Source organism: Aethalodelphis obliquidens, unplaced genomic scaffold, assembly GCF_003676395.1.
Source record: "Aethalodelphis obliquidens isolate GAN/ISIS:26980383/991018 unplaced genomic scaffold, ASM367639v1 scaffold7, whole genome shotgun sequence".
NCBI lineage: Eukaryota > Metazoa > Chordata > Mammalia > Artiodactyla > Delphinidae > Aethalodelphis > Aethalodelphis obliquidens.
This window is the reverse complement of record NW_020837951.1, coordinates 36,856,248-36,882,022: the sequence shown is the minus strand read 5'-3', so window position 1 is coordinate 36,882,022 and position 25,775 is coordinate 36,856,248. Positions and strand designations below refer to the sequence as shown.

The 25,775-nt window shown below is 45.8% G+C and overlaps 1 protein-coding gene across 5 annotated transcripts in view; it reads left to right on the top strand.

The window, feature by feature from the left end:
- Nucleotides 1–23,149, top strand: part of UNC13B (unc-13 homolog B) — a 226,154-nt gene extending 203,005 nt beyond the window's left edge. For 2 of the 5 annotated variants that reach the window (XM_027105590.1, XM_027105591.1), the window contains exons 21-40: nt 346–496; nt 1,933–2,001; nt 3,412–3,501; nt 3,828–3,956; nt 9,363–9,490; nt 10,133–10,218; nt 14,465–14,591; nt 14,725–14,821; nt 15,051–15,194; nt 15,517–15,594; nt 16,065–16,142; nt 16,384–16,472; nt 16,712–16,864; nt 16,991–17,114; nt 17,225–17,281; nt 17,464–17,544; nt 18,465–18,612; nt 20,968–21,060; nt 21,241–21,400; nt 21,565–21,850. In XM_027105590.1, the coding sequence (XP_026961391.1) occupies nt 346–496; nt 1,933–2,001; nt 3,412–3,501; nt 3,828–3,956; nt 9,363–9,490; nt 10,133–10,218; nt 14,465–14,591; nt 14,725–14,821; nt 15,051–15,194; nt 15,517–15,594; nt 16,065–16,142; nt 16,384–16,472; nt 16,712–16,864; nt 16,991–17,114; nt 17,225–17,281; nt 17,464–17,544; nt 18,465–18,612; nt 20,968–21,060; nt 21,241–21,400; nt 21,565–21,850 (2,368 nt within the window). Of the gene's footprint in view, nt 1–345; nt 497–1,932; nt 2,002–3,411; nt 3,502–3,827; nt 3,957–9,362; nt 9,491–10,132; nt 10,219–14,464; nt 14,592–14,724; nt 14,822–15,050; nt 15,195–15,516; nt 15,595–16,064; nt 16,143–16,383; nt 16,473–16,711; nt 16,865–16,990; nt 17,115–17,224; nt 17,282–17,463; nt 17,545–18,464; nt 18,613–20,967; nt 21,061–21,240; nt 21,401–21,564 lie in introns of all 5 variants that reach the window. The other 3 variants (XM_027105589.1, XM_027105592.1, XM_027105593.1) reach the window with 3 other exon arrangements.
- The last annotated feature ends 2,626 nt before the right edge of the window (nt 23,150–25,775 follow it).

Sequence of the window (25,775 nt, the reverse complement as noted above, 5' to 3'; positions counted from 1 at the left end):
CTTTGGGAAGCCTTTTTCTAATCCCTTCTAGCCCCCAGCCATTCTAATTTAGGTGATCTTCCTGTGTGTGTGCACAGAATTTTTGCATAGCATGCCTTGGGTTATTGACTTACTTTCTAACACCTGCTTTCTCTGCCAGAATGTCACCTCTTTGGATTCTGGCCCTTAGTGCCAGGCCTGGCACATAGTACACGTTCATTGATGTATATTTGAGTGAGTAAATTATGAAAATCCTTGTATGCCAAGGTGATCGGAAGCTTCATACACATGAGTGAGATCTTTTGATTACTTGACCTTTGCTGCAAACCCTGAAGAGCCTTTGAGGCTGAAGGTGCTGTTTTTCAGGCACTTTGCGTGTTTGTCATCCAAGTACATGTGTCCTGGCGTGCCAGCAGTGATGAGCACCTTACTGGCCAACATCAATGCCTACTATGCCCACACAACCGCCTCCACCAATGTCTCTGCGTCTGATCGTTTTGCAGCCTCCAACTTTGGGGTGAGTGTGACGTAAAAACATGTAACCTGATTGTTATCAGTTAACAAAGTTTGATTTTTTTAGTCAGTACTGCAGAGCTGATATGCCTGAAATTCAGATAGTTGCCACCTGGGTAATGAACTTACTTCCTTATGGGTAGTTAGACTATACTAGTAGACTCTCCTCAGACGTGGATAAGTGAGAAAAGGTGAAACAGCACCACTGTGGTTTGTGGGCTATGGCACTACCTGTGCTCAGGGAGAACCTCTCTGGGCCAACAGCTTGGTTGAATCACCATGTTCCTCAGTCCTGCAGGTTCACAAAGCAACCTGCTTAATATTATTCAGTCTCTCTGTGACGGATTCATACCACTTAAGTTCACATGAGACTGATGTCTAAGCAAGAATACCAGTTGCATACCTGAGCCTGTCCCTTTTCTAGTGTCTGGACAGTTTTCCTGATCCAGGATATGCCCTTTCCTGTTGTTAAGGTACTTGTGAAGTTGAATCATTGTTCATAATGTCACCTGACATAAGTTCAGTGTAAACTGGATGGTATATATCAGACTCACCACAAATATTACCTCTTTAGGGATAAAATTACTGATACTCCCAAATCTACTGGATCTCTGAGCCCTTTTTCTTGGTACTGACCACTTTTTTGATGTTGTTGATAGTCTTTCTGTAGATGAATTAGTATCATTGATTAAGCCAGTCAAATATCTGTTCCATTCTGTCTCTCCACATTATGTATTGACTTAACTAATATCTAATGCTATATATAATATTATCAGTATGTGAATTCTAGGAGTGCTGCACCAACAGCTTACAGGAACATGATTCCACGTTTAATTATACCTTTTCTATAAAAATAAGCTATTAAATAGTATTTGTTATTTATTTTAACATTTCAAAAGTATAAACTAAGGGAAATGATATGGAATGTGGTTTAAAGAGAAATCCCCTTGTGTCTCCCTGATCACCTTCCAGATGCATCACTATTTCTCTCTCCCGTCGTCACTGCTAGGCTGTGTCTGTTTAACTGTTAAGAGCTATTCCAAGATAAGTTAGGACACCACAGACACAGGAACAAGTTGGAGAATGTGTTTAGAGTTTCCTTTTATCTGACTAAGATGAGTTAGAGTCCCAAAGGGATGGAGATGCACTGGTCATCTCTTCTTGATTTGTACAGAAAGCTCTTTCCCCTCCCAGAGACTTGCTTTCCTCTTGCCAGCGTGAGAAGATTCCCCAGTTTAAGTGCTAAGAGATGGAACAGGAAAGACCTATCCCATTTCTCTTTTGCATGGTTTGTTGTTCTCCTCATGGGCAAATATGGGACAGGGTATGTCCCCAGCTCAGTGTCTCCCTCTCACCCAGAGATGGTTCTCTTTTTGCTACAGTCTAGAGAGCTTGGAAATAGATTATTTCTGTTCCTCATTATTTGTTTATCACCCTCAGAAAGAGAGATTTGTAAAACTACTGGACCAACTGCACAACTCACTGAGGATTGACCTCTCTACATACAGGGTGAGTGAAAACATGGCTGTGGGGTGGGACAAAGGGTAGTATCAAGATCAGTCTAGAGAGACTGTGGACCAATCATGACTATAAAGATGGAAGGCAAAGAAAATTGGTCTTTGTCATCACATCCACATATATGGCCAACGTCACTGACACCTGTGGTTCTTCAAACTCCAAGGACCATGCAGTGTGTAAATAGTAGCAGGTGTGGCTGCTTTTTATAGATAGTTGGCTTTCTAACCCCACTCATGTCACTCTACCGAACTCTCTGATGACATATTCATCAAGGAGTTTCCTAAGGATAATCTCTTCCAGAAAGACCCCTTTAAAAATTAGATAATTATATTTCCTTATTGCATCTTTCCATATTCTCCTCATTTTCCAGGAGAGGTGTGAGAATCTGGCTAAGGGGAGAGAGAGTATCTTGGCTTGGGCAAGTAATTTGTAGCAGATGTCATGTCCATTTCTAGAATGAAGGGAGGAAATAGATGTAGTAGGAGGGTGGGTGCCTAGGACAGGACGGGGAAATGGGCAGTTTTTCCATTCTTTCTAAGTTAGGCCTTCTTAGAATGACTTCATTACTTGCTTTAAAGTGTTGTGAATTTCCAGAACAGGCAATATATCCACATTAAAAAGTAAGTATAAAAACAATCTCAGAGTCAAAAAGAAGTGAGATTTTAATTATCTGCACTTTCAGTGCCCTCCATTTGCACGAATAATGGAGAGTTGACTGTATATCTTGTATTTGGCATATAAGTAGCCATTTGAAGGTTTAAAAAAACAACCCTTAAAATGGAGAGTGGCACAGCATCATCCCTAAGCTTTCTTTGGCAGCTTCCCCTAAAACTCCTGCCAAGGAGAATGAAGGGAGGCATGGTGGAAAGATCCTAAGGAACTCACTCCAAAAGCAGTTCTGCTCAGAGCTTTGCCATCTGCCGGCTCCAGAATGGTGGAGTAACTGGGATCCACTCTACAGAAAGTACATGTCTTGGATCCCAGTCTGGTCTGTAGCATGGCTCCACTTATATTCCAGGATATACAGTTAGATTGTAACTTTTGAAGAACTCACTGTTTGGGTGTAAGAATCTTCACCCAAGAAAAATGTGTGTGTGTGTGTGTGTGTGTGAGTGTATGTTCATTTCTGCAAATGCTCACACATTGCATGGGAAGTAGAAGTAGGGTTGGGGGTAGGATGTGTTGCTTTCTGGGCTGGGGATTATTAACCCCTGCTTTTGGCAAGGGCCTGTGTCTGTGGAAAAGAGAGGGAGACCTGTGGTCTTACAGCTTTTTTGTTCCTCTCAACTAGGGAAGATCCCAGTGGGTAGCACTTAGGGAAGCTTCTGATTTCATTGCTTTTGGCAGGGAAGGCTTTCATATTCTTCTGTTCCTTTCTTACATTTGCTTGATTGGCAATAGAATAATTTCCCTGCTGGGAGCCCTGAGCGACTTCAGGACTTAAAGTCCACAGTGGATTTGCTGACCAGCATTACTTTCTTCAGAATGAAGGTAAGAGATGAACTGGGCTGGGCAGTGCTAGGCTGGGGACCTGGCCACAGGGACATGGAGAATAAGAATCACTGGGCATAGTCAAAGGCTATAGGATTTATCACCTTTAAGCCCACATTTCCATGTATCTGTTCCTGAGTTACTTTTAAGAAGACCATGGGTCAAGGAGGTTGGGCTAGGCAGTTCTCCCCATCAGCTGTCCTGACAATTTCATCCCAGGGCAAGATCCAGGGACCTACAGAGGGATGAAGGAATCTGGAATAATGTGGGGGCAGTTCTAGGAGGAGAGACCCCCTGGACCCATATTGTTTTTTATTAATTGGCAGGTGCAAGAACTGCAGAGCCCTCCAAGAGCCAGCCAGGTGGTAAAGGATTGTGTGAAAGCCTGTTTGAATTCAACATATGAGTATATCTTCAACAACTGCCATGACTTGTACAGCCGCCAGTACCAGCTGGTAAGAGGTTCGGGATCAGGTGGGGCCAACTGTCAGTCATTCTTGGAGCCTCAGCTTCCCTTTGCTGTGGTCATGGTGGAAGGGAGCTCAGGATAAAGTCCTTGATGTTCTAGAGAGTGAGTGAATTGTGGAGTGGGGACCATCTAGATCACGTGAGACATTTGTGGATGGACAGGAATCACTGGACAAGATGTGACATAACTGAGTTGAACAGAAGTGGCAACAATAAGTTTTACTTTGGTATTGAAGAAAAGTGACCTACATTTGAGCACAGTTCAGGGGGTGAGTAGGTGAATTCTTAGTCCTTCCCAGAGTCTTTGGTTTCCCCCAAGGTTAATTTTATTCTGACTCATGTGAACCCCTCTATGTTCCAGGCTCCCTTCCCCTGAGATCTAAGCTACTAGCTTGTGGATGTTTAACTTTTCCCTCTGACCACTTTTCTCTGCACTGCATGGTCTTCTGAGACATACTCATTAGCTGACTATCAAGGCTAACCCTGTCTTTCTGGGAGGCTGAGCTACTTCATCTGGTTTAGGCTGGCATCTTAACTCAGTACCTGGTGACTTTGTATGTTTTTCTAAATCCTTCCAGTGGTATCCTTTTTTGTCTTATTTCAAAGCCAGGACTTCCTTCTGGGTCTAATTACTCAGTTACAGTTGATATTTTAGGAATGTCTTGCTGAGCACACATTTGTAGAGTAGATTCCCTTCAGTCCAACAAATATGTGTTGAATGTTTGTTCTAGGCCAGCTCTGAGGAAGCATAGTGCTCCTTCAGTTAGTTCACAGTCACATAAGCATATGTATAACTCCAACCAAAGTCTGTTAGAAGGGACTTGAAAGAGAGATAAATTTGAAGGAGGAAGAAGTCACTCTTGATGAGATATTGGGAAAAGCTACATAAAACAAGGGTATTTGAGATAGACCTTGAAAGGCAGTAGGCTTTGGATAGCAAATGATGGGAGGACAACCTAAATCTCTGGGACATTTACCCTTTGGTGAAGACATCCAATTTGTAATTCTTCCCAGGAGCGCCTTAGTAAAGACTAAAATCTTGTTCATACTCCCCCTTTGCATTGTCAAATTTGCTTTTTGTTCAGGTACTATCTTTACAACTTCCTCCTTTATTTGTTTTTGGCTGCATTGGGTCTTCGTTGTGGTGTGCGGGCTTCTCATTGTGATGGCTTCTCTTGTTGCGGAGCATGGGCTCTAGGCGCGCGGGCTTCAGTAGTTGTGGCTCAGGCTCAGTAGTTGTGGCTCACGGGCTCTAGAGCACAGGCTCAGTAGTTGTGGCACACGGGCTTTGTTGCTCCGTGGCATGTGGGATCTTACCAGACCAGGGCTCGAACCTGTGTTCTCTGCATTGGCAGGTGGCTTCTTAACCACTGCGTTACCAGGCAAGTCCCACAACTTTCTTCTTTTTAGGTCTGTAAAACCTCCCACTGGTTCTGAAGTCCATGGGAGGTTTTCCTGGGGTCTTTGTTTAGCTTGCCACACTTGAGGCTCTGTCATCCATCTGTGGATTCTCTCTGGTAGGGGAAAGACACTGTTCTCAGCTTTTATCTTTCAAGTATGCAGTGGTCTGTCTGAATATTTGGTCTCTATTCCCTAGCATGAGATGAACCTAGACTTTGAAAGAGACCTTACAAACCATTCAGGGACTTTCTTTAGCCTTTGTATTTTGCTAACTGTTTTTTACTTTCTCTCACTCTCATTTTCTCATTATTCATTATTTGTACTGAAGTAAACCCTTGGTATCTTTTATTTCCCTCTACTGACCTTCAGTCATTGGCTCATTCATCTATCCATTCTTTTAACAGGTCGAGCACTAGGGATGTAAAGATGATTAAGACACATTTCTTCTTTGGGGGAGCTCATTGTTTGGTGAAGGTGGGGGCAAATTACTACATTTATTGGTTTTTGTTATTTTATTTTTACTATATTTTATTGTAGTTGTAGTTGTTTGTTACATCTATATGAGAGGTTCACAGAGGGTGCTCTGGGAGCCCAGAAAGAGGCATCTAACCAGACCAGGGGTGTCAGGGAATACTTCTCAGAAAAGGTAGAGCTCAACATAAATTTTGAGCAATGAGTATGAATTAGCTAAAGAAAGGGGCTGGGGAGGAGGGGGATACCATATAGAGCAAACGGAATGTTTGGAGACACAGAATTGTAAATGAGTTTATTAATTCGAAGGAGTATAAGCAATTTAATTATGCCAGTTACAGTGTCAGGCTTTAGAGTTCAGCTGTCTGGGGTCAAATCTTGGTTCTGCTGTTTATAGCTACATGACCTTGGTCAAGTCATGGAACCTCACTGCCCTTCAGTCTCCTCATCTGTAAAATGAAGGTGATAATAATTTCTACCCAATGGAGTTGTTATGAGGATTAAATGAGATAATTCATGCAGAGTTCTTAGCAGAGTCCCTGGCATATAGTAAGCACCAAATAATTGGTGGTAGTGGTGTGGTGATGGCTGCAACAGAAGGGAGTGATTAGGTATGAGGTTGAGAGAGAGGCTGTATTCGGAAGGACCTTTATTTCAAGCTATGGAGCTGGACCTTTTTTGAAGGGTGGACGAGTGACACTATGAGATTCCTTCCAGAAAGATCACTGACAACTGAGTGGTAGAAGGATTGGATTGACGATCAAAGACCAGTTAGGAGATCCTTGAATGATAAGAGCCTGAGCCAAGTAAAAGGAAAAGATGTATTTCAGTGATATTAAGGAGGCAGAATCAACCAAATGTGGATTCTGTCCTGGTTTCTAGTAATTTCCTGGTAATGCAGGTTTATTAAGGACTGTGGAAATTTGTGATGATAGATGGCATCCTACATAAAAGCCCTATTCCTGTGCTCCTGGGCAATTCCAATTTTGCTCTTATCTCAGTGGGAAATAATGTCCATTCCAGTATTTCAGTGGTGACCTTTACTTGTCCTATCTGGGATTTGCCATCCACCATTGTATTCCTTTGTTTCTTCCCAGCCAAGGCCTTTTCTTTCTTTTTTCCCAGCTTTATTGAGATATAATTGTCATATAATATTGTGTAAGTTTAAGGCATACAATGTGTTGATTTGATACACGTGTATATTGTGAAACATCTACCACAGTAAGGTTAGTTAACACATCCTTCACTCACATAAATACCATTTTGTTTCTGTTATGGTAAGAACATTAAAGCTTTATTCTCATAGCATCTTTCAAGTATACAGTACAGTATGTATTGTTATCTATAGTCATCGTGCTGTACCTGTGATTCCTGGAACTTAATTCATCTTGTAATTGAAAGTTTGTACCCTTTGACCAACATCTCCCCATTTCCTCCACCCCCTCAGCCTCTGGCAACAACCTTCTCCTCTCTGTTTCTATGAGTCTGATGTTTTCAGATTCCACATATAAGTGAGATCATATAGTATATGTCTTTCGCTGTCTGACTTATTTCACTTAGCATAATGCCCTTCAGGTTCATCCGTGTTGTCACAAATGGCGGGATTTCCTTCTTTTTTATGACTGAATAATATTTCACTGTATCTATGTGCCACATTTTCTTTACCCATTCCTCTATCAGCGAACACTTAGGTCATTTACATGTCTTGGCTATTGTGAATAATGCAGCAATGAACATGGGAGTACAGGCATCTCTTCAGGATAGTGGTTTCATTTCCTTTGGATATATACCTAGACGTGGGATTGCTCGATCATATGGTAGTGGTATTTTTAAGTTTTTGAGGAACCTCCATAGTGTTCTTGGTAGTAGCTATACCAACTTATATTCTCACCAACAGTGCACCAGGGATCCCTTTTCTCTACGTCCTCGCCAGCATTTATCTCTTCTTTTTTTAAAAAATAAATTTATTTATTTATTTATTTATCCTTGGCTGTGTTGGGTCTTCGTTGCTGCCCGCGGGCTTTCTCTAGTTGCAGCAAGTGGGGGCTGCTCTTCGTTGTGGTGCGTGGGCTTCTCATTGCAGTGGCTTCTCCTGTTGTGGAGCATGGCCTCTAGGCGCGCAGGCTTCAGTAGTTGTGTCATGAGGGATCAGTAGTTGTGGCTCATGAGCTCTAGAGTGCAGGCTCAGTAGTTGTGGCACACGGGCTTAGTTGCTTCATGGCACATTGGATCTTCCTGGACCAGGGCTGAAATCCATGTCCCCTGCATTGGCAGGAGGATTCTTAACCACTGTGCCACCAGAGAAGTCCCTCTCTTCTCTTTTTGATAATAGCTATTCTAACAGGTATGTTATCTCATTGGGGTATTGATTTGCATTTCCCTGATGATTGGTGATGTTAAACATCTCTCCATATACTTGTTGGGCATTTGTATATTTCCTTTGGATAAATGTCTAAGTCCTCTGCCCATTTTTTAATCAGATTTTTTTTTTGCTATTGAGTTGTATGAGTTCCTTATATATTAATATTTTGGAAATTAACCCCTTTTCAGATACATGGTTTACAAATATTTTCCACCATTCTGTAGGTAGTCTTTTTATTTTGTTGATTGTTTCTTTTGCTGTGTAGAAACCTTTTAGTTTGATGTAGTCCGACTTACTGATTTTTGCTTTTGTTGTCATATCCAAAAAATCATTGCCAAGACCAATATCAATGAGCTTTTTCCCTATGTTTTTTTCTAGGAGTTTTATGGTTTCAGGTCTTACATTTAAGTCCTTAATCCATTTTGAGTTAATTTTTGTGGGTGGTTTGAGATAGGGGTCCAATTTCATTCTTTTCCCTGTGAATATCCAGTTTTCCCATTACCATTTATTGAAGAGACTATCCTTTCCCCATTGAGTATTCTTGGCTCTCCATGGTCTTTTCTTTTCCAGCTAAGCAAATAACTTTCTAGATGCAATTCTTCCCCCTAATAACATTCAGGGAAGTTAAGGGAAGTTTTGCTTCACTGAAGGCTGGGCCAACCTGCATGCTAGGTCTGTTACGTAGCTCCTGCAGAACTTGAAGGAGCTTTTCAGAGTTGAGATGTACATGTGTGTGGTGGGGCAGGGGGTGATATTAGAGGAGGGCCATCACTAGAAGAGAAGGACTTCCAGTGGGGGTCACATGGAACTAGACCTACTTAGACTGGAAGGGCTGCGTACTTCAGCCAAGAAGTCACTATATCCATGGGTACTGGGAGAAGGAGGAAGGGGTACAGGCATCTTTATGCCTGACCGAACTTGTCAGAACAGTGCCCTGGAGCTGGGGAGAGAAGTTCTCAAGGACAGACTCTTCATGTCCAAGGACCTCCCAGTGGTCACCCCTCTGCTAGAACAGGTGTGGTCTTGTGGAAGACAGGCTGTAGGAGAGGAAGGGTCCCTGATTCTCAAGGAAGGGGCATGGAGTGGGGAAGAGAGAGAGGAAGACTCTCCATGTTCTACTCTGACTCTCACTGTCTATCACCATCTCCTTGGGAACAAGAATCAGGAGCTACCTCCAGAGGAACAAGGGCCCAGCATTAGGAACCTGGATTTCTGGCCCAAACTCATCACGCTTGTTGTGTCAATCATAGAGGAAGATAAGAATTCCTACACACTCGTTTTGAACCAGTAAGTATCACCTCACTTGGCCCTATCTGTTTAGTGGTTTGTTTGTCCATCTGTCTAACAGCCTCTTTCTTTCCTATCTCTATGTGTTTGCAGTGCCACCTCTTCCTCCTGTTCGTCCATCTGTCCCTCTGTCCCTTGTATCTGTCTGGGTAACTGTTTCTGGAGACAGGTGTGGAAACATAATGGGGGGCCCTGCCCAGACTGAGCCAGCCTCCCTTGAGTGAGAGACCTCTGGGAATGGCTGCCATAGGAGTCCCAGGGGATCCAGAGAGCATGTGTGTATGTGTCTGTCTGCTATGAATAAAGTGGGCCTTCTTATACCCACCTCCTTGCCCTTTCTCCTCCTGCTTATTTAGCCTGGGCCTGTCTTCCAACCTCAACACTTCTCCTCTTGGCCACAATTCCCTGCCTTCTAGGCATCATCTCCCCTAGGGCCACCTTGCCTGAGGGGATCCTCTGCCCCCACTTGTCCTACCCCTGGCCCCTGGGTCCCTTTTCTGCAGTTTGAGCCTAGTAGCCCTGTTTCCTAGGCTTCTCCTCTCTTCGATCTGACCTCCAAGAATTAGGCATGTTAGCCTTGGAAGCAATCAAATCAAATGGCTCTTGCCATGTTCTCTGACTGTGGCTTCTTCCATCATCCAGGTTTCCTCAGGAGTTGAATGTGGGAAAAGTCAGCGCAGAAGTGATGTGGCAACTCTTTGCCCAAGACATGAAATATGCACTGGAGGGTAAGGGTGTGCCCAAGGCAGTGGGCTGCAGACCCCTAGTCCAAGCACCTTGTTTGCTGTCCCTTTCTTCTCCCAGACAACTACAAGTTCTGGGTGAATAATACAGTGAGAAACTAGAGTGATTTTAGGCATGGTGGGTGATAGGCCTCAGGAGGCGCTGGGTAGGCAAAGCTTCAGCCAAAGGAATAATGGAAATTGCTGTGTGGATGTAGGTTCCTCCTTCCAGCTTTAGAGCAAGTGCCTATTTAAAAATTTCCCAGCCCAGAGATCAACCCTTCCCATGCTGGGTGTTCTCAAGTGGCCCGCTCATTAGAGAATGGTCTTATGAAACTTATCTTTACAGTTTTACAGAATCTCAGAACCTTAAATACATAGATAGGTAAGGATTATTTTCTCATGCTGTAGACTGCCTGGCCTGACTTTCCTTGAAAGTTTTTCTGGATTGGTGTGACAAAGCCAGAAAGATACTTCTTCCCTCACTTCTCCTATAGAACAGGGTCACAGACCAATTATTACTCATCTTGTTCATTCAGCTTATTCTTTTATTCATTTCCCACTTTGGTCCACAAAGATATCACTCCCTACCTGTATCAGACCTTCCCATTTATACCCATCTGTGCTCACTTATTTAGCTGCATTTCCTGTCTGTTTATATATGTTAAAACATGTATATGTTTATATATAAATAAACATATATATGTTTAAAACAAACACAAAAGGTTTGAACTGCTTCGAGAGAAAGAACTAATGTTGACCTGGTTTCAAATCTCAGTTTAACCACCTACTCAACAGTGTGTTCTTAGACTGAGCTACTTAACTTTTGTGAGCTCCCATTTTCTCATCTATAAAATGGGAGTGATGATAGCATCTATTTCATTGAGCTAATGAAGTAACTGAGGTGTATGTGACATACTTAGCATACTGCCTGGCATTTATTAAAGGCTGATGAGCAGAGATGCAATGTTAACAAAGTAGTATTTTTATAAGATTTTACCTCAATGGAAAACGGGGGCAGATGGAACAGGGAGAGACTGGAAGCAGAGTGCAGATAGTGTAATCATTTAGGGCTGAGCGGATGGGGCTGGGATTAGAGCAGAGGAATTAGAGGAAGAATGCGATTTGATAGACATTGGAAGGAAGTTGTAACAGGGCTTAGTGATTGTCAGAATGGTGGAGGGCAAGAGAAAGGGAGACCTGTTTAATAAAAGGATAGTGTTGACTCCAACTGTGAAAACGCTATCATTCACCCAGTATTTTTAAAGTCAACTTTATTGAGGTGTAATATACATACAATAAAATAAAAACACTTTAAGAGTACAATTTGATGAGTTGTGACAAATAAGTACACCTGTGTAACTACTGTCCCAATTAAAATATAAACAGAAAGTTTCTTCCTGCCCCTTTGCAGTAAATCCCCACCCCATTCACCAGGCGTATTGAGTATTTTCTTTGGGCCACGCACTGTGCTAGTTGAGATGAATGAGGCATAGCCCCAGCCCTTGAGAAGCTCCCAGATCAGTCAAGACAACAGACCTATAAACTGGCAGTTACAATTCAAAGTTTTTAAGTGCTACTAAAGGAATAAGCATAGGGTGCTGAGAGGAGACCCATGTAACCTGGACCTGGGAGGACTACCTGGGAAGGCTTTCTGGAGGAGGTGATGTACAAACTGACACCTGAAGGATGATAAAACTTAGCTGGTGGGGAGGGAGAGCATTAGTGACAGGGAAGGGAGAGACAGGCATTTTAGGCAGAGGATACAGTATGTTCAGAGACCTGGGGTCTAGACAGAGCTGGCATGCTTGGGGAACTGTAAGCAGTAGTTCAGTGTGACTAGCACTTTAGAGTGTAGGGGAAGAGAGGAGAGGTGAAGATAGAGAAGTAGGACAGAGCTAGATCATACAGGAGGTTTCAAGCCATGTTTAGGATTTTGGACTCTACCCTGAGGCAGTCGAGAGGCATTGAACAACAATCCCATGTTAAGAAAGGGATTAACATAACTAGATTTTTAATATAGAAAGGCCACTCACTCTGGCTACAGTATGGAGAATAGGTTGGAGGAGGAAAGACCAGTTTGGAGACTATTGTGGTAATGCATGTTAGCGAAGGTGGTAATGAGACCTAGACAGGTAAAAGTGTAACTAGAAAGAAATGGATAAATTCCGGAGGAGTTTTGGAGATGAAATCAACAGCGATTAGTGAGTTAGTTGGATGTGAATAAAGAGGAAGAAGGAAGACTGGAGGATGCTGCTCAGCATTGAACGAGAGGGTAAGATTAGTGTGTATACTCCAGCTTCAGCTGGAGATGTTAAAATGGCAAAAGGTGGTGACTGGAGTTAAACCCAGGCAAAGTGAAACGTTCCATCAAATCCTCGTATAGACATTACCAGAACCAGGGAGATATCAGCAAGCTGGAAAGTTGACATCATGAGGTTGAAAGAACTCTCCAAGGATGAAAGATGAATGGAGGGAGGATTGTGGCAGTCACGGGCAGGAGAAGGTTTAGATACCCTTCTGCCCCTTTTGACAGGTTAACCAAGCCCTGATCACCACACCCCACCGTCAGCAACTTCAAGCGACTACTGGAGCATGACTCCATGGGAGTCTTACTATTGTTAGAACAGTTTAAAGTGTGCCCAGTGTTTTTGTACCACAGAAGTTAATTAGAAATTGGGGTTTTGGACCAGAGTACAGATGATGGATTGACAGAGAAAGTGAGAATTCTCTGTAAATACAGTAACTTGAAGGTCCCTAGAAGAAAGCAGTTAGGGAGCTCTGGAGTGATGGGGCAGCATTGCTTCCCTTCTAGTGGGTTGTTGAACAGAAAGGAGGAAGGGCCCTCCTGCTGGTACCTTTTCACGTTTCTAGGTTCTTGGCCTGGTTTAAGGACAGCAGGGTGGGAGAGAAGGGGCAAGCCCTGAGAGAGTCTCTCTGATGTCCCTGATTTTTTCACTTTCTTTATTGCTCATTGGTGTCTCTGCTCTGTCACAAGCATCCGCTGTCATTCGTATACGAAAAGTCCTCTTTCTGGGTGGTAAGAACTTTTGGTTGTTGTCCCTTCACCTCTAGTCTTATTGCTGTTTCCTCTTCTCTTGCTCACTGCTTCATAGAAGAGACTGCAAATGCAACTTTGGGTTGAGATGGTGCTGCCTACAATGCCAGGAGATGAAATTCCTGGAACAAGGGAGCCTTTTGAGGCTGAATCCCGGGCTCCCGTTTCCTCCTTGAGTGTCTGCTGTACTAATTCACAAGGGCCGGCTGCCCCAGACTGGCTCTTCTGCCTTGACATGGAGGAGCGTCACCCATGGCAACTCTGAGTTGAGCAGTAGAGTTCCCAAGGACAATGATCTTCCCTTCTCTGTTGCTCAGTACTCTCCCCAGTTTGCTTGCTTTCACCATTGTTATATGTAAGCACACAGTTGGCTTTTATTGTTCAAACTAATGCTTCATCTCTAAAGGGGGTAAATGAAGAAAGCCTGTGGGTGTGGCCAGTGCCAGACTCTCTGGGCAAGCTGTGGGTGATCTTTATCCTAGACTTCCCAGAAGGCTCTGCAGATTCAGCTATATAACCTTTCAAGTCCATAAGCATCCCATTTTCTGTAGCAGGATGGCCCTTTCATCTGGCTGTGTTTCCAAACTGACTTGTTTGCATACTTCTTTGAGAGTTCATTTTTCAGTGTCCCAGCTCTGCTCTGGGACCCTTCAGTTTACTTCAAGATTCTGTTACACCATGGCTGCTCAACTGCTCGTTCTGTCAGCTCAGGCCCATTTTGGTTTTCCCTGTGTCTGTGTGGTTGTCAGTGACCCATTTATGTCATATACGACTGCTCATCTCATTTAAATCCATCTGAGGAAATGGCTCAGGTACCAGGATTAGAAAAGCCCTGGAAAACCGTCATGTCTCTCCAGTCCTGGGCAGTTTCCCCACTAATCAGCCTTAGCACCTACATCCTTTTCTCCTCTTCTTCACCAGAGGCCAGTACCTCACTTGCACTTCCAAAAGCCAGCACAGGAAGACTGTGGGCCTTATTTGGGTGTCTGGCTTAGTCTCTAAAGAAAGATTTGGGCCAGGCTTTTAGCAGAGTACCCACTGTTAGAGGGAGGTGGCTGTGAGGAGGTGCTTGGGAGTCACGCTTGTTCTCAGACATTTGATAGAGCCACCTGACTAGATCTGCCGCCTTGGGAAAGCTCAGGAACCATGGCCTCTACTGCCAGGACCTGACCCAGCCTTCCTCCCTACCACTAGAGCATGAGAAAGACCGGCTGTGTAAGAGTGCTGACTACATGAACCTGCACTTCAAGGTGAAGTGGCTCCACAATGAATACATGCGGGATCTGCCTGCCCTCCAGGGGCAGGTGCCTGAGTACCCAGCGTGAGTCATCATGTGGGGGCTGCAGAGGGAAGAGGGGCGCTTAGGGGTTGGACAAGGCCAGTATCCTTACAGTCAGGTACATGGTATATGCCAACCACTAGCTCCAACCCCCAATTTTCCTGCCTGGCTGCAGGTGGTTTGAGCAGTTTGTCCTACAGTGGCTGGATGAGAATGAGGATGTGTCCCTGGAATTTCTGCGTGGGGCCTTGGAACGAGATAAGAAGGATGGGGTAAGTCGGGGGCTTGGGCTTCACAGGGGTCAGGCCAGGTCTCCCAGCAATTAGCTATCAGCAGAAGTTCCTGGGCTCAACCAGGATGGCTGTCCCTGCCTTGTGGAGTCCGTAAGGAGGGCTGTCGCGGGCCGCTGAGCCACCCCTGCTGGGCAGAGAGCCCTTTAGAACCTTACAGACTTGGGAAAAGGTAGCAGCTGAAGATGACCCTGTGTGTGGCCTTCCTTAGTTCCAGCAGACATCAGAGCACGCACTCTTTTCCTGCTCTGTGGTGGACGTCTTCACACAGCTCAATCAGAGCTTTGAGATCATCCGGAAGTTGGAATGCCCAGACCCCAACATCCTTGCCCACTACATGAGGAGATTTGCTAAGGTGACCATGACCTTCCCTACCCCTCCCCTCTTACCTCCATCACATCACAGCCTAGCCACAGGCCTGAGCTCAACCCCTCTTTGTGATGGCCTTTGGGTTAAGCCTGGCGTTACCCCCATTCTCCTTTACTTGAGTCCGGGGCAGACAGGTGGGTTTGTTTCAGTGCTGTTCTGGGGCTGAGAGGGAGATTTGTGCCTTACTTTGACATTCCCCTTTGCATACCTGCTGTTACTGTTCTGGGATGAGAAGTACAACCTCAGGTAAGATCCCTGTGGGTAGAGCTAAGGGTTCCCTCTCCTTTCCTTTTCTCCTCTTTTCTCAGACCATCGGGAAGGTGCTGATGGAATATGCAGACATCTTATCAAAGAACTTCCCAGCTTATTGCACAAAGGAGAAAATGGTGAGGGTTAGGCTTTTTGCTTTTGAAGCTCTCCTCAGAGCTAAGGGTGGGGTGATTCTCCTGCCTTGTGATTCCCAGCAGGGCTGTGCTTGAGGTTATGCCACAAAATAATAAGAACCTGATGAGGGGTTCCTTTGTGCCTCCATTTGGTAGTTTATTCTCTACTGAGCTAGGCCTTTGCTTAGTCTTTCTTTCTTTCTTTTTAATACATTCAGAGAGTTATAAAGGGTAATCCCATGAACACCTGGGGCCCCCCACCCAGCTTAAAAGCAGAAACATTTGCTTCTAGTCTTCATTCAAGGAGAGATGTCTGCATTGGTTCCAGATCTCAGGGCTTAGGGAGAGACACATGTAATATGTGTTGTAAATTCCCTGTGGCTTTTGGAGTAATGTGAGAGAGGGAGGGACTCTAGCCTGATGAGTTCTGTGCTGAATGGAGCCAAACTCAACACCTCCCTCTGTCCCCAAAGCCTTGCATCCTGATGAACAACATGCAGCAACTGAGGGTCCAGCTGGAGAAAATGTTTGAGGCCATGGGAGGCAAGGAGGTAAGTCTTAAGGTTTGGGGTTGCTGTACTTTCCCTTTGTTCCTGAGCTCCCTGGCCACAGAACTCCACCCTCTCCTGACTGGGTATAGACCAGGAGTTTAGCTTGGGGTCTGGAGTGGTTTGAGCTGAGAGATTTGAGTAGGCATTGGGGTAGAGGCCCTAGGAGGGAGGAGTGGGGGCACAGGAAGGGAGGAAAGCATAAGAGAACCAGCTTAGCGAAGCCTGCCTCCTGTGGATACAGTTGGACCCTGAAGCTGCAGACAGTCTGAAGGAGCTGCAGGTGAAACTGAATACGGTTCTGGATGAGCTCAGCATGGTGTTTGGAAACAGGTCGGTGGCCCCAGAACACACAGCCCTCAGAGCCAGGTGTGGTGCCTGGCCAGCCCCAGATCCCCTGCCCCACACTCATCCACCCAGCTGCACATATGCGGATCTTCCCCCTCTTCCTGCTGGCTGTCCCTGTTGGAGCTACACCATGAGTATGCTGGAGTGGGACCAAATAGCTGGTGCTGCTTTAGGGACAGTGTGCATTTGGGGCAGGGAGGGCTGCACTGTGGGCACATGTGTAGTTTCCAGGTGCGGATTGATGAGTGTGTTCAACAAATGGCCGACATCCTGGGCCAGGTGCGGGGCCCAGGGAATGCATCCCCCAGCGCCCGGGCCTCAGTGACTCAAGATGCAGATAGTGTGCTCCGGCCCCTCATGGACTTCCTGGATGGCAAGTGAGTACAGCACTGAGGACTGTCCTTTAGGGACGAACAGGGCAGAAGCAGTCACAGAGGAGCCTCTCAGGGAGGGGGAGCTCTCAAGCACTTACCCCATCCTTAACCTGTTGCCTGGTCCTGCAGCCTCACACTTTTTGCCACTGTGTGTGAGAAGACGGTCCTGAAGCGGGTACTGAAGGAGCTCTGGCGGGTGGTAATGAATACAATGGAGAGGATGATTGTTCTGCCCCCACTTACTGACCAGACGGTAAGGACACCTCCCTTCCACTTCGTCCTGCTGTGTCTCCCTAAACCTCCTCCATGCTTCCTGACTGAGTTTGGAGTTCTCTGCTTTTGACTGATTCGCTCTCTGCCCAGGGCACCCAGTTGATCTTCACTGCTGCCAAGGAGCTGAGCCACCTTTCCAAACTCAAGGTACTCTGGATGTGTGGGGTCCTTCTGAGGCTGGGGGTTGCCTGGAAGGAAGGAAATTTGAGCTTTGAAGACTGAAGCAGAGGGGAAGGAGAGGAACATGTAGCTGTGGCTGACAGGTGGGGGAAAGACTTTGATGACAGCCATAAGCTGTCCTGATGCTGTTGCTTTCTCTGGGGTTCTAGGACCACATGGCGCGAGAGGAAACCCGGAGTCTCACTCCAAAGCAGTGTGCTGTCCTTGACCTCGCCCTGGACACCATCAAGGTGGAGACCTCCCCCTCCTCTAGACAATCTTACTACCACTTGGTCCTGGCATTCCATTCTGCCAGATTAGGTGTCCCTCGGGCTCTTGCCACCCCACATCCAGAAGAGAGTGATTTTTGTGTCCATATCTTTCTCTGCTATTCCATATTCCTGCTGGGGACCAACCAAAAAGGTACCTCCTGTGTGGTCTCGGGTGAATCGCCACAGACCTAGAACATTATTCTTGGGTTCTGCGGACAGTTTAGTTCACTTTGTACCTCATTGTCATTCATGAATATTTTCCACTGGGAATTAATCTTCCAGATCCTAATACCCGACATCTGGCTGACCTCTTCACTTATGTTTAAAATCATTTGGGTTTTCGAAGGATTTTTTTTCCTATTACACATTCATTTATTCCACCAGGCAACATGTGTTCTGGGCACTATACACTATGAAGGATGCAGAGAGAATCAGATATAGTTCCTAGCATCAAGATACTTATAACCTGGTAAAGTGACAAATAAGGCAGGTACGTGTGGGCTGTGATTTAGGGCACTTCAGAGAGGTATGCCATAGGTATAAACTGCTCTAAGCGTTCCCAGGGGTAAAGCAACACTTCTGACTACTCTCTTCCTGAAATGCTTCTGTCACATATCTTTGTCCAGATAGAGTCATCCTTCAAGAATCACATCCAGAAACGTGGCCATGCCTTACCACTCCTGCCAGATATTCAAATAATACTCTTCACCTGAGAGACTATGACTCTGGCTCTGTGTGGTATTCCTGATATTGCTGTTTATTGAATGGCTCACCATCCTCTTCCAGCATCTTCGCTGAGCCTCTGCTCAAATGTCATTTCTCTGAGTAACACTGTTGGAGAGCTGCCTCTCTGTAAGGGGATGAGGCAGTAGCAGTTAGCAGTTATTCTTGTCTTTCAGCAATACTTTCATGCAGGAGGCAATGGGCTGAAGAAAACCTTCCTGGAGAAGAGCCCAGATCTGCAGTCCCTACGCTATGCCCTGTCTCTGTACACACAGACCACAGACACGCTCATCAAGACCTTTGTGCGCTCACAGATTGCCCAGGGTAAGGCCTAAGGGCTTTGGGTCCCCACCTCCCCTCCCTGATACATCTCTGTCCCTAGGGAGTCAGTATCCTGTAGCCCTCAGGGAGGATCCAAGTACTTCTCCAGAAAGCCCTTCAAACCCAGACACCAGGATTTCTTGCTGGATCCCAGTACTTACCCCCAACCCACACTCAAACCAGACAGGAGAGTCACAGAGACCTGGGAAATGTGCCTGAGCTTTCTTTTCCCAGACATCATCTGGCCAGTGCATGTGTGTTGAGCTCAAGGAGTATACCTGTTTGGTAGGAAAAATCTGTGAGGAAGCCTTGAGAATGAGTGGTTGAGACACTCATGAAGATTCATAGCTTTGGGAGCCTAAGTTGGAAGCTGTCCAGGGGAGAGAAAGCAAAAGACTTTCCAGATTCTCCAGTGTGGGTGAGGAGAAGACTAAGAGAGGCAAACCACGGGAGCAGTTGAAGGGAGGGTGCGGATCATGGGGCTCTGCAGAGCTGAGACTCCGGCCTCATGGGTGATGCTAGTGCACAGGGAACCCAGGCAGCTGATTTTCTCCCAGTGACTTCCAGTTCTCAGAACCCCTCCTTGCCTCCAGGCAGGCCCATTCATAACAAAACACATCTGCCTAGACATGGCTCAGACTGAAATTCTGACCCTCACCCTGGGAAGGTCCTCCTGGAAAGGACCTTCAAGGCGCAGTTCTTGTTGCTCCTTCCAGGGAAGCCTGGAGGAGTGAACCTGGTGGAGGCGGGAGTGGGAAGGCTTAGGCCTTACTGAGCTGTGGATCTGGAGCACAGAGCTGACGCAGAGGGGAAGAGGGATCTAAGCAGTTAGAATAGAGTTGATGAAAGGTGAAAAATACAAGGGACCTGCAGTACTGCTCCGTTTTCCACGTATGTTCGTATTTCAAGTCCAGAGTGAGAAGGCAGAGCAAAAGAAGTTATGAGCCTTGCTCAAGGAGACGGGAATCTTTCACAGAGCTGAGTACATGTAAAGGCCTGTAACATCAGGGAGGATAGGAGTTAATCCAAAAGGCCTTTTGGAAACATTGAGCTTTAAGCTAGATATAAAGATGAGGAGACGCTCGAATGGGCACACATGAAGTAACAGCAGGCAGGGGTGGTGACTGCAGGGAGGATGCAACTATGAGTGTACGTTTTCTACCCACTGCTTTATCATTTAAGGGCCTAGGAAATTAGAGCCTACAACTTTCTCTTTTGTGCCCTGTGGGTCTCAGAAACCTTCTCTCTGTATGTTCTACTGCTTCTGTCCATGATTTGGTTGATCTTCAAACTGTTAAGTATAATTTGGAGCATTCGAGCATTGACCCCAGTTCTTTGACCTCTCTCTCCACCCTACCCCATCTCCGTGCTCCCTCAGAATATATGTAGAGCTGCTCTGAATGGCTGTTAACTCCTTAGACCTCTAACTGATTCTTCTTTCTCTGTCCTACTGCTGCTACCTCTTGACTTGCCTGTCCTCACTCAGTGCATGATGGGAAAGGTATTAGGTTTACTGCTAATGAGGACATTCAGCCGGAAAAGGGTACGTTATATACCATGCAGATGTGAATCTAATATGGGCTAACACTGTCACCTGTGAACTAGAATGAGCTGCTTATGTTGGGGCTGGGGGAACCAGGTATCAGAGTTCAGAGGCTCTATTCCAAGTTTCAGAGATGGGCAGTGTATTCATACAGTCTGAGACAGGGTTAACAATAGCTGTCCTCAGAATTCCCCCACCCCTCCGTCTAAGGACAAAGAAGTTTTATCTGGGGTGTAGGGTACTGGTGTTTTCCCAAAATAGAGTGAGGCTTCTGCAGAGGGGAGGCTGAAAATTGGCCAGAGGGACTGGGGAGCTGTTTGCAGAGAGGTCCAGGTTTGAGTAGGAAAAAGTCATTCTGTGCAGGGCAGCCTCCCAAGAAGGGGCCTCCACAGGTGGGAAGGTGCTGCTTTTGGCTAGATGGGACCCGCATTGTTCTGCTGAGACACCATGGGGTGGACATAATTCTCAGACAAAAATACAGGGTGGCAGCACTGTCCTTTCCCAGCAACTTTCAATGAAAAATTCTGCAGGCTGGGAGAGGTTTGGGGAATCTGAGAGATTCCAGGTGCAGTTCTGGAAGAGGTTTCACCTAAGATGTTGTCACCCTGATTTGTATTTTAATACATAGTCTTAGTCTTTATCCCCGTTCTTTTCCTTCTCCCATTACTTACTTCCCCATAGCTTCTGTGGGTGATTACTTCTTGCTTTAGGATGTAGGATAGTAGCCTCCCAACTCCACGGTTTTACCTGGAATAATTAGGTCTAAAGTCTTAAAGTTCTCCAGTGGGGGAATCATCTGTCCATCTGTCCCTCAGGGTCCGGTGTGGATGATCCTGTGGGAGAAGTCTCTATTCAGGTGGACTTGTTTACACATCCTGGAACTGGGGAGCACAAGGTCACAGTGAAAGGTGAGTGGCATGGGCTTACAGACCCCAGACCTTTTCTTGCCCAGTGGCCTCATCAGTCAAAGGCAGGGACTGCTTATCCCAGCCTTTCAGCTTAGCCCTCCTCCAAGGGGAATGCCACCCGGGGCTCAAGAACTGGGAATGCTTGATGGGATCTCTCACAGGTTTCCCATGTTTGTGCAGTGGTGGCTGCCAATGACCTCAAGTGGCAGACAGCCGGTATGTTCCGGCCCTTTGTGGAAGTAACCATGGTTGGCCCTCACCAAAGTGATAAGAAGAGGAAGTTCACAACCAAGTCAAAAAGCAACAACTGGGCCCCCAAGTACAATGAGACATTTCACTTGTAAGTTATGGGATGGGGGCCTGAAGGACTCTGGGATGGGGTTGATCTGGGGGGTAAGAATTGAGAGGGGAAAGAAGGGATGGGCTGGATGGCAGCTGGGGTGAATTCATTTGAGGATGCCCTCAGCTCTGGTCTCCCACCTTCCATCTACCCTGTGCTCACAGCCTCCTGGGAAATGAAGAGGGGCCAGAAGCCTATGAGTTGCAAATATGTGTGAAGGATTACTGCTTTGCCCGGGAGGATCGTGTTCTGGGGCTGGCTGTGATGCCTCTGAGGGACGTGGCAGCCAAGGGCAGCTGTGCCTGTTGGTGCCCCTTGGGCCGGAAGATCCACATGGATGAGACAGGCATGACCATTCTCCGGATTCTGTCTCAGAGGAGCAATGACGAAGTGGCCCGAGAGTTTGTGAAGCTCAAATCGGAGTCTCGTTCCGTGGAGGAGGGGAGCTGAGCACCTAGGCTCCTGTGCCAACCAGATGGCACCAGTTCCACAAGTCAGGGCTAGTGGGAGTTACTGTGTTTCTTAGGGTCCTCGTAGTCAAGAGGTTGACTCATTCCGTTAAGGACGTTGAAGGAAAAGTTTGGGGTGATGCGAGTATGGCTTTGCACAGAAAGGGTCATGAGTCCCTGACCAGCAGGTTTGTGATGCTGGGAGCTGGGCTGTGGGGGTTACCAGGCAGGGAGATTTTCCACAGACGGGCAGACGTTTCTGAGAGTGTCAGCCATTCTTGGCAGAGGTTCTTCCACTCCCACAACCCTTCTCTACCCCTCTCCATACCACACCTTATCCAGTTAAATCCGTACATACCAATCACTAGAAGAACAAGTTTAGAGGGCCTGGAGCTTGTGCCTAATTAGGTAAGTAATCATTTGAGTCTACAGGTATTGCTGAGCCCTGTGGTCTGGATTGGAGTATGGCCAGGGCAGGAGCACACAGAATAGAATTCAGCCTGTCCCTTGAGCAGAATCTACTGGTGTAGAGTAGCTCAAGTGAGTACAAGGCATTGAAACTGAACCAGAAACCTTTCAGAAATGAGCTCTGCTAATCCCTTGCCCAGATTATCTGTCATGAGTAGAACCAGGTTCCCATGGTGCTTCAGAGCCCTGAGCAGAATTTCTTTGGAACCCAAGCACCAGGGGCCACCTGCCCATGAGTCCCCCTACCTCACTCCTTTAGGAAGAGGAGTGATGCTTCAGGACATGAGAAGCTCTTCTTAAGTGTATGCACCTGAGAGCTAGTTGAAGGATCCAGGAGAGAGGACTGTATTTTCTTCGTGAAAAAGCCCTGAACAAAGCCAAAAGTTGTGGAAATCAATCTAGAAAGAGTCCTCTTCACCTATGGCCACTGCCTTCTGACGGTCCTCCCCCTTGCAGAAAGAATCCAGCCTTTGTCCTCACTCCCCTTCATCTAGGTCAGCTGCAGTTCCCCTCATAGACCTTCAACCCTACAGAAGGAACTTGGACTGTGATCCCTCTGTACCAGCTGGATGAAGGGGGGGGGCTCAACACTCCCTGGGAGGTCAGAGACAAACTTTTTCCAGAGGGTCATGTGGACTTCCCAGGCCCCTTGCTCAGAGAAGGGCCTTCGATAACCTCAGTAGCAGCCTCTTGGACTTCCTGAGGACTCTGCATTGTCCATTGGCTATTACATGAAATAAGAAACTAGGAATCTTTGCTGTTTTAAATTATTGTATGTGCCATTGTTACAAGAGATTATTGGCTAGTCTGTAATAAATTATCTTATAGCAGCCTTTGGGGTCTGATAATTCTGTTAAAGTGTGGAAAGCTGTAGAAATGACTTCCTTATATAATGATAGGTTTTAGACAAGTGGTCCCTTCCTGCTCTCCACCCGCCACCGCCCACCCCCAAGTGGTGGAGCCTCAAACCGCTGGGGGAGAGGGGGCAGATTGCTGAGAAAGGGGACGTGGTTGGAGGCGGGCTTGGGGATGAGGGGCGTGGCCGGAGGCGGGGCTCTACTCTGCCCGGATCGTGTGGCTCCGGGGCACCTGTGCGCAAAGGTGCGTTAAGATGGCGGTCGCTGGAGTCGGTGGCTGCGGAGCGATGGTGAGCAAGAGGCGCCCGAAGGTGGCGCCCGAGGAGAGGGTATCGCCTTTTCCCTCCCAACACTGAAGAGAGACTGTACCCCCATACTATCTCGCATTCCTAGCACTCTGTGTACTTCCCAACAGCTGTCCGTCTTCATACTTTCTTGTAAACTGTTCTCCCAGTACTCCCCATCCCCATACTCGAGTATACGGGTTTCCTAGATGCTCCAGAGAGGACTTACCTGCCCAGATACCTAGCAAAGGGGATCTTTATGCCCCAAATACCTCCCAGAGGGCATCCATTTATCTGGTTACTTCATAAAGCAGATACCCCCAAAACCTCCAGCTAAGGTACATTCCTATTAACTCAGGGAGTTTTGTCCACTTTTCCAGCACTATCCAGATTGTCTGAGAGGGAAGCCATGAATCCTATACCATATTTGACTTGAAAGTGGCACATTTGCTCTCATTCCTCTGTCATATGGAGCAAGAAACCTACTTCATAAGGAAAAGTCAAACTCTGGCTGACTAGCTTACAAAAGGCTTGCAGATTTGAATCAGTAGCTAACTTTTTAAAACCAGATTTTATGTTTTAAAAATGAGTATTTCTAGCTTTTGAGGAAATAATCAGAAGAACTATTAACTCTTAGCTGACATTCCCACAAAGTGACAGGTGGTTGGAGCTGAGAAGCAACTAGCAAATTAGTTTTCTGTAGTTCATCATAGACTCCATTACTCCTTATTTTGTCATTCTGGGCTTTACATTATTTCCCTGGTATGCAGTAGACACTTGAGTTTGAGATCCCTGATATAAGACTTTTGATAATTTTCTGTGCCAATACTTTGAGCTCTTAATGGAAACTGAAATCCATAGAGGTTGGATATATGTTATATATGTTTAGGTTATCTTTGGTTTCTGTGATGCCCTGATTAGGATCAGAGATCATACTAGTAGCTAAAACCCAGGGTGAAATCTGTATTAAAGTGTTTTTTATAAGAGAATTCAATCAAAATATCTGCAGTTAGCTTCCTGGTGCATTTGATCTTGAAGAAATCATGTGCCAACTCCTCTCTGGTGGGATCAGGCCAAGAACAAGGCGTTGTTTCTCTTTGAACAGCTGGTTTTAAAAGGGCCTGGCTCTGGTCTGTACCAGAAGTGATGTCTCAAAAGTGCCGTCTCCTTCACTCCAGAACGCATAGATCATAACCCTCCTCTCTGTGGGAAATAGCAGGCCTTGTAGTATCGAGAGTTGGGGGTATTCTGCAGGCTGTATCTAATCAGAAGTAGAATAGAAGTACCTTTAATAGTGGATTTTTTAAAAAGCAAAATCATTTCTATCAGCATAAGTATATAACTCATATAGTCATTGTGAATATTTGGACTAGCTCCGTGAATGAACCTCGCATATCTCGAAGCAGAATGGCTAAGCTGAAGAAGCAACATGGAGTAGTGAAGATGGTATTGAAGTGGGAGTCAGAAAACATGAACAGTAGTCTCAGCTCTGCTACATACTTCTCAGGGGACCTTGACTTTTAACTTTTCAGAGGCTGTTGCTTGCATCTGTTAAATGGACTGTGAATTCCTGCCATGTTTACTTCAGAGGGGTCAAATGGGCTTATTTAAATGTGAAAACACTTTGAAAACTATACTGTACATGTATAAGGGATTATTGTCATTATTACAAATGATCCTCTGAGCTCTGATAACTTCCAAGGAACTTGTCTTGCTGTGTCCTGGGTTCAAAATCAATAAATATTTGCTGAACACATAATATGTACCAGGTACTCATCTAGGCATGGAGCCTAGCACTGAACAAAACAAAAACCATTGTATGAATTTAAGAGTGGGTTATCAGCATGCTGAGTGCCTACTAAGTACCCAGCACAGCATCACAGCATGGTGAAGTAATAGGGAGAACCTAGATGATGCACTTAAGTCTGCCACTGTACAGCTGTGAGAGAGCCTTTCCGTATGTGAGCCTGAACCTTCCCATCTGTAAAATAAGGTGGTTAGACAAGGTAAACTCTAAGGTTCTTTCGAGCTAAAATATGTTTGTTTGGATATTATAATTGCTAAAGTTCCCTGCCCCTGATGAGCTTATTGCCCTGCCAGGAAGGTCAGACTAACAAAGCTAAACAGTCTTAGAACTACAAGGACAACAGCGTGCTAATGTCACACTAGATTCAGCATAATAACGGTAACAGCAGCGTCGCTCTGTAGGTAATAGAGTATTTAGAGACTTCTTAGAAGGCCATGTAGACATGGAAGTATGGGAAGATTCAGATTAGAGGAGAGGAAGGAGACTTGACTGTAGATACTGGAAATGGAA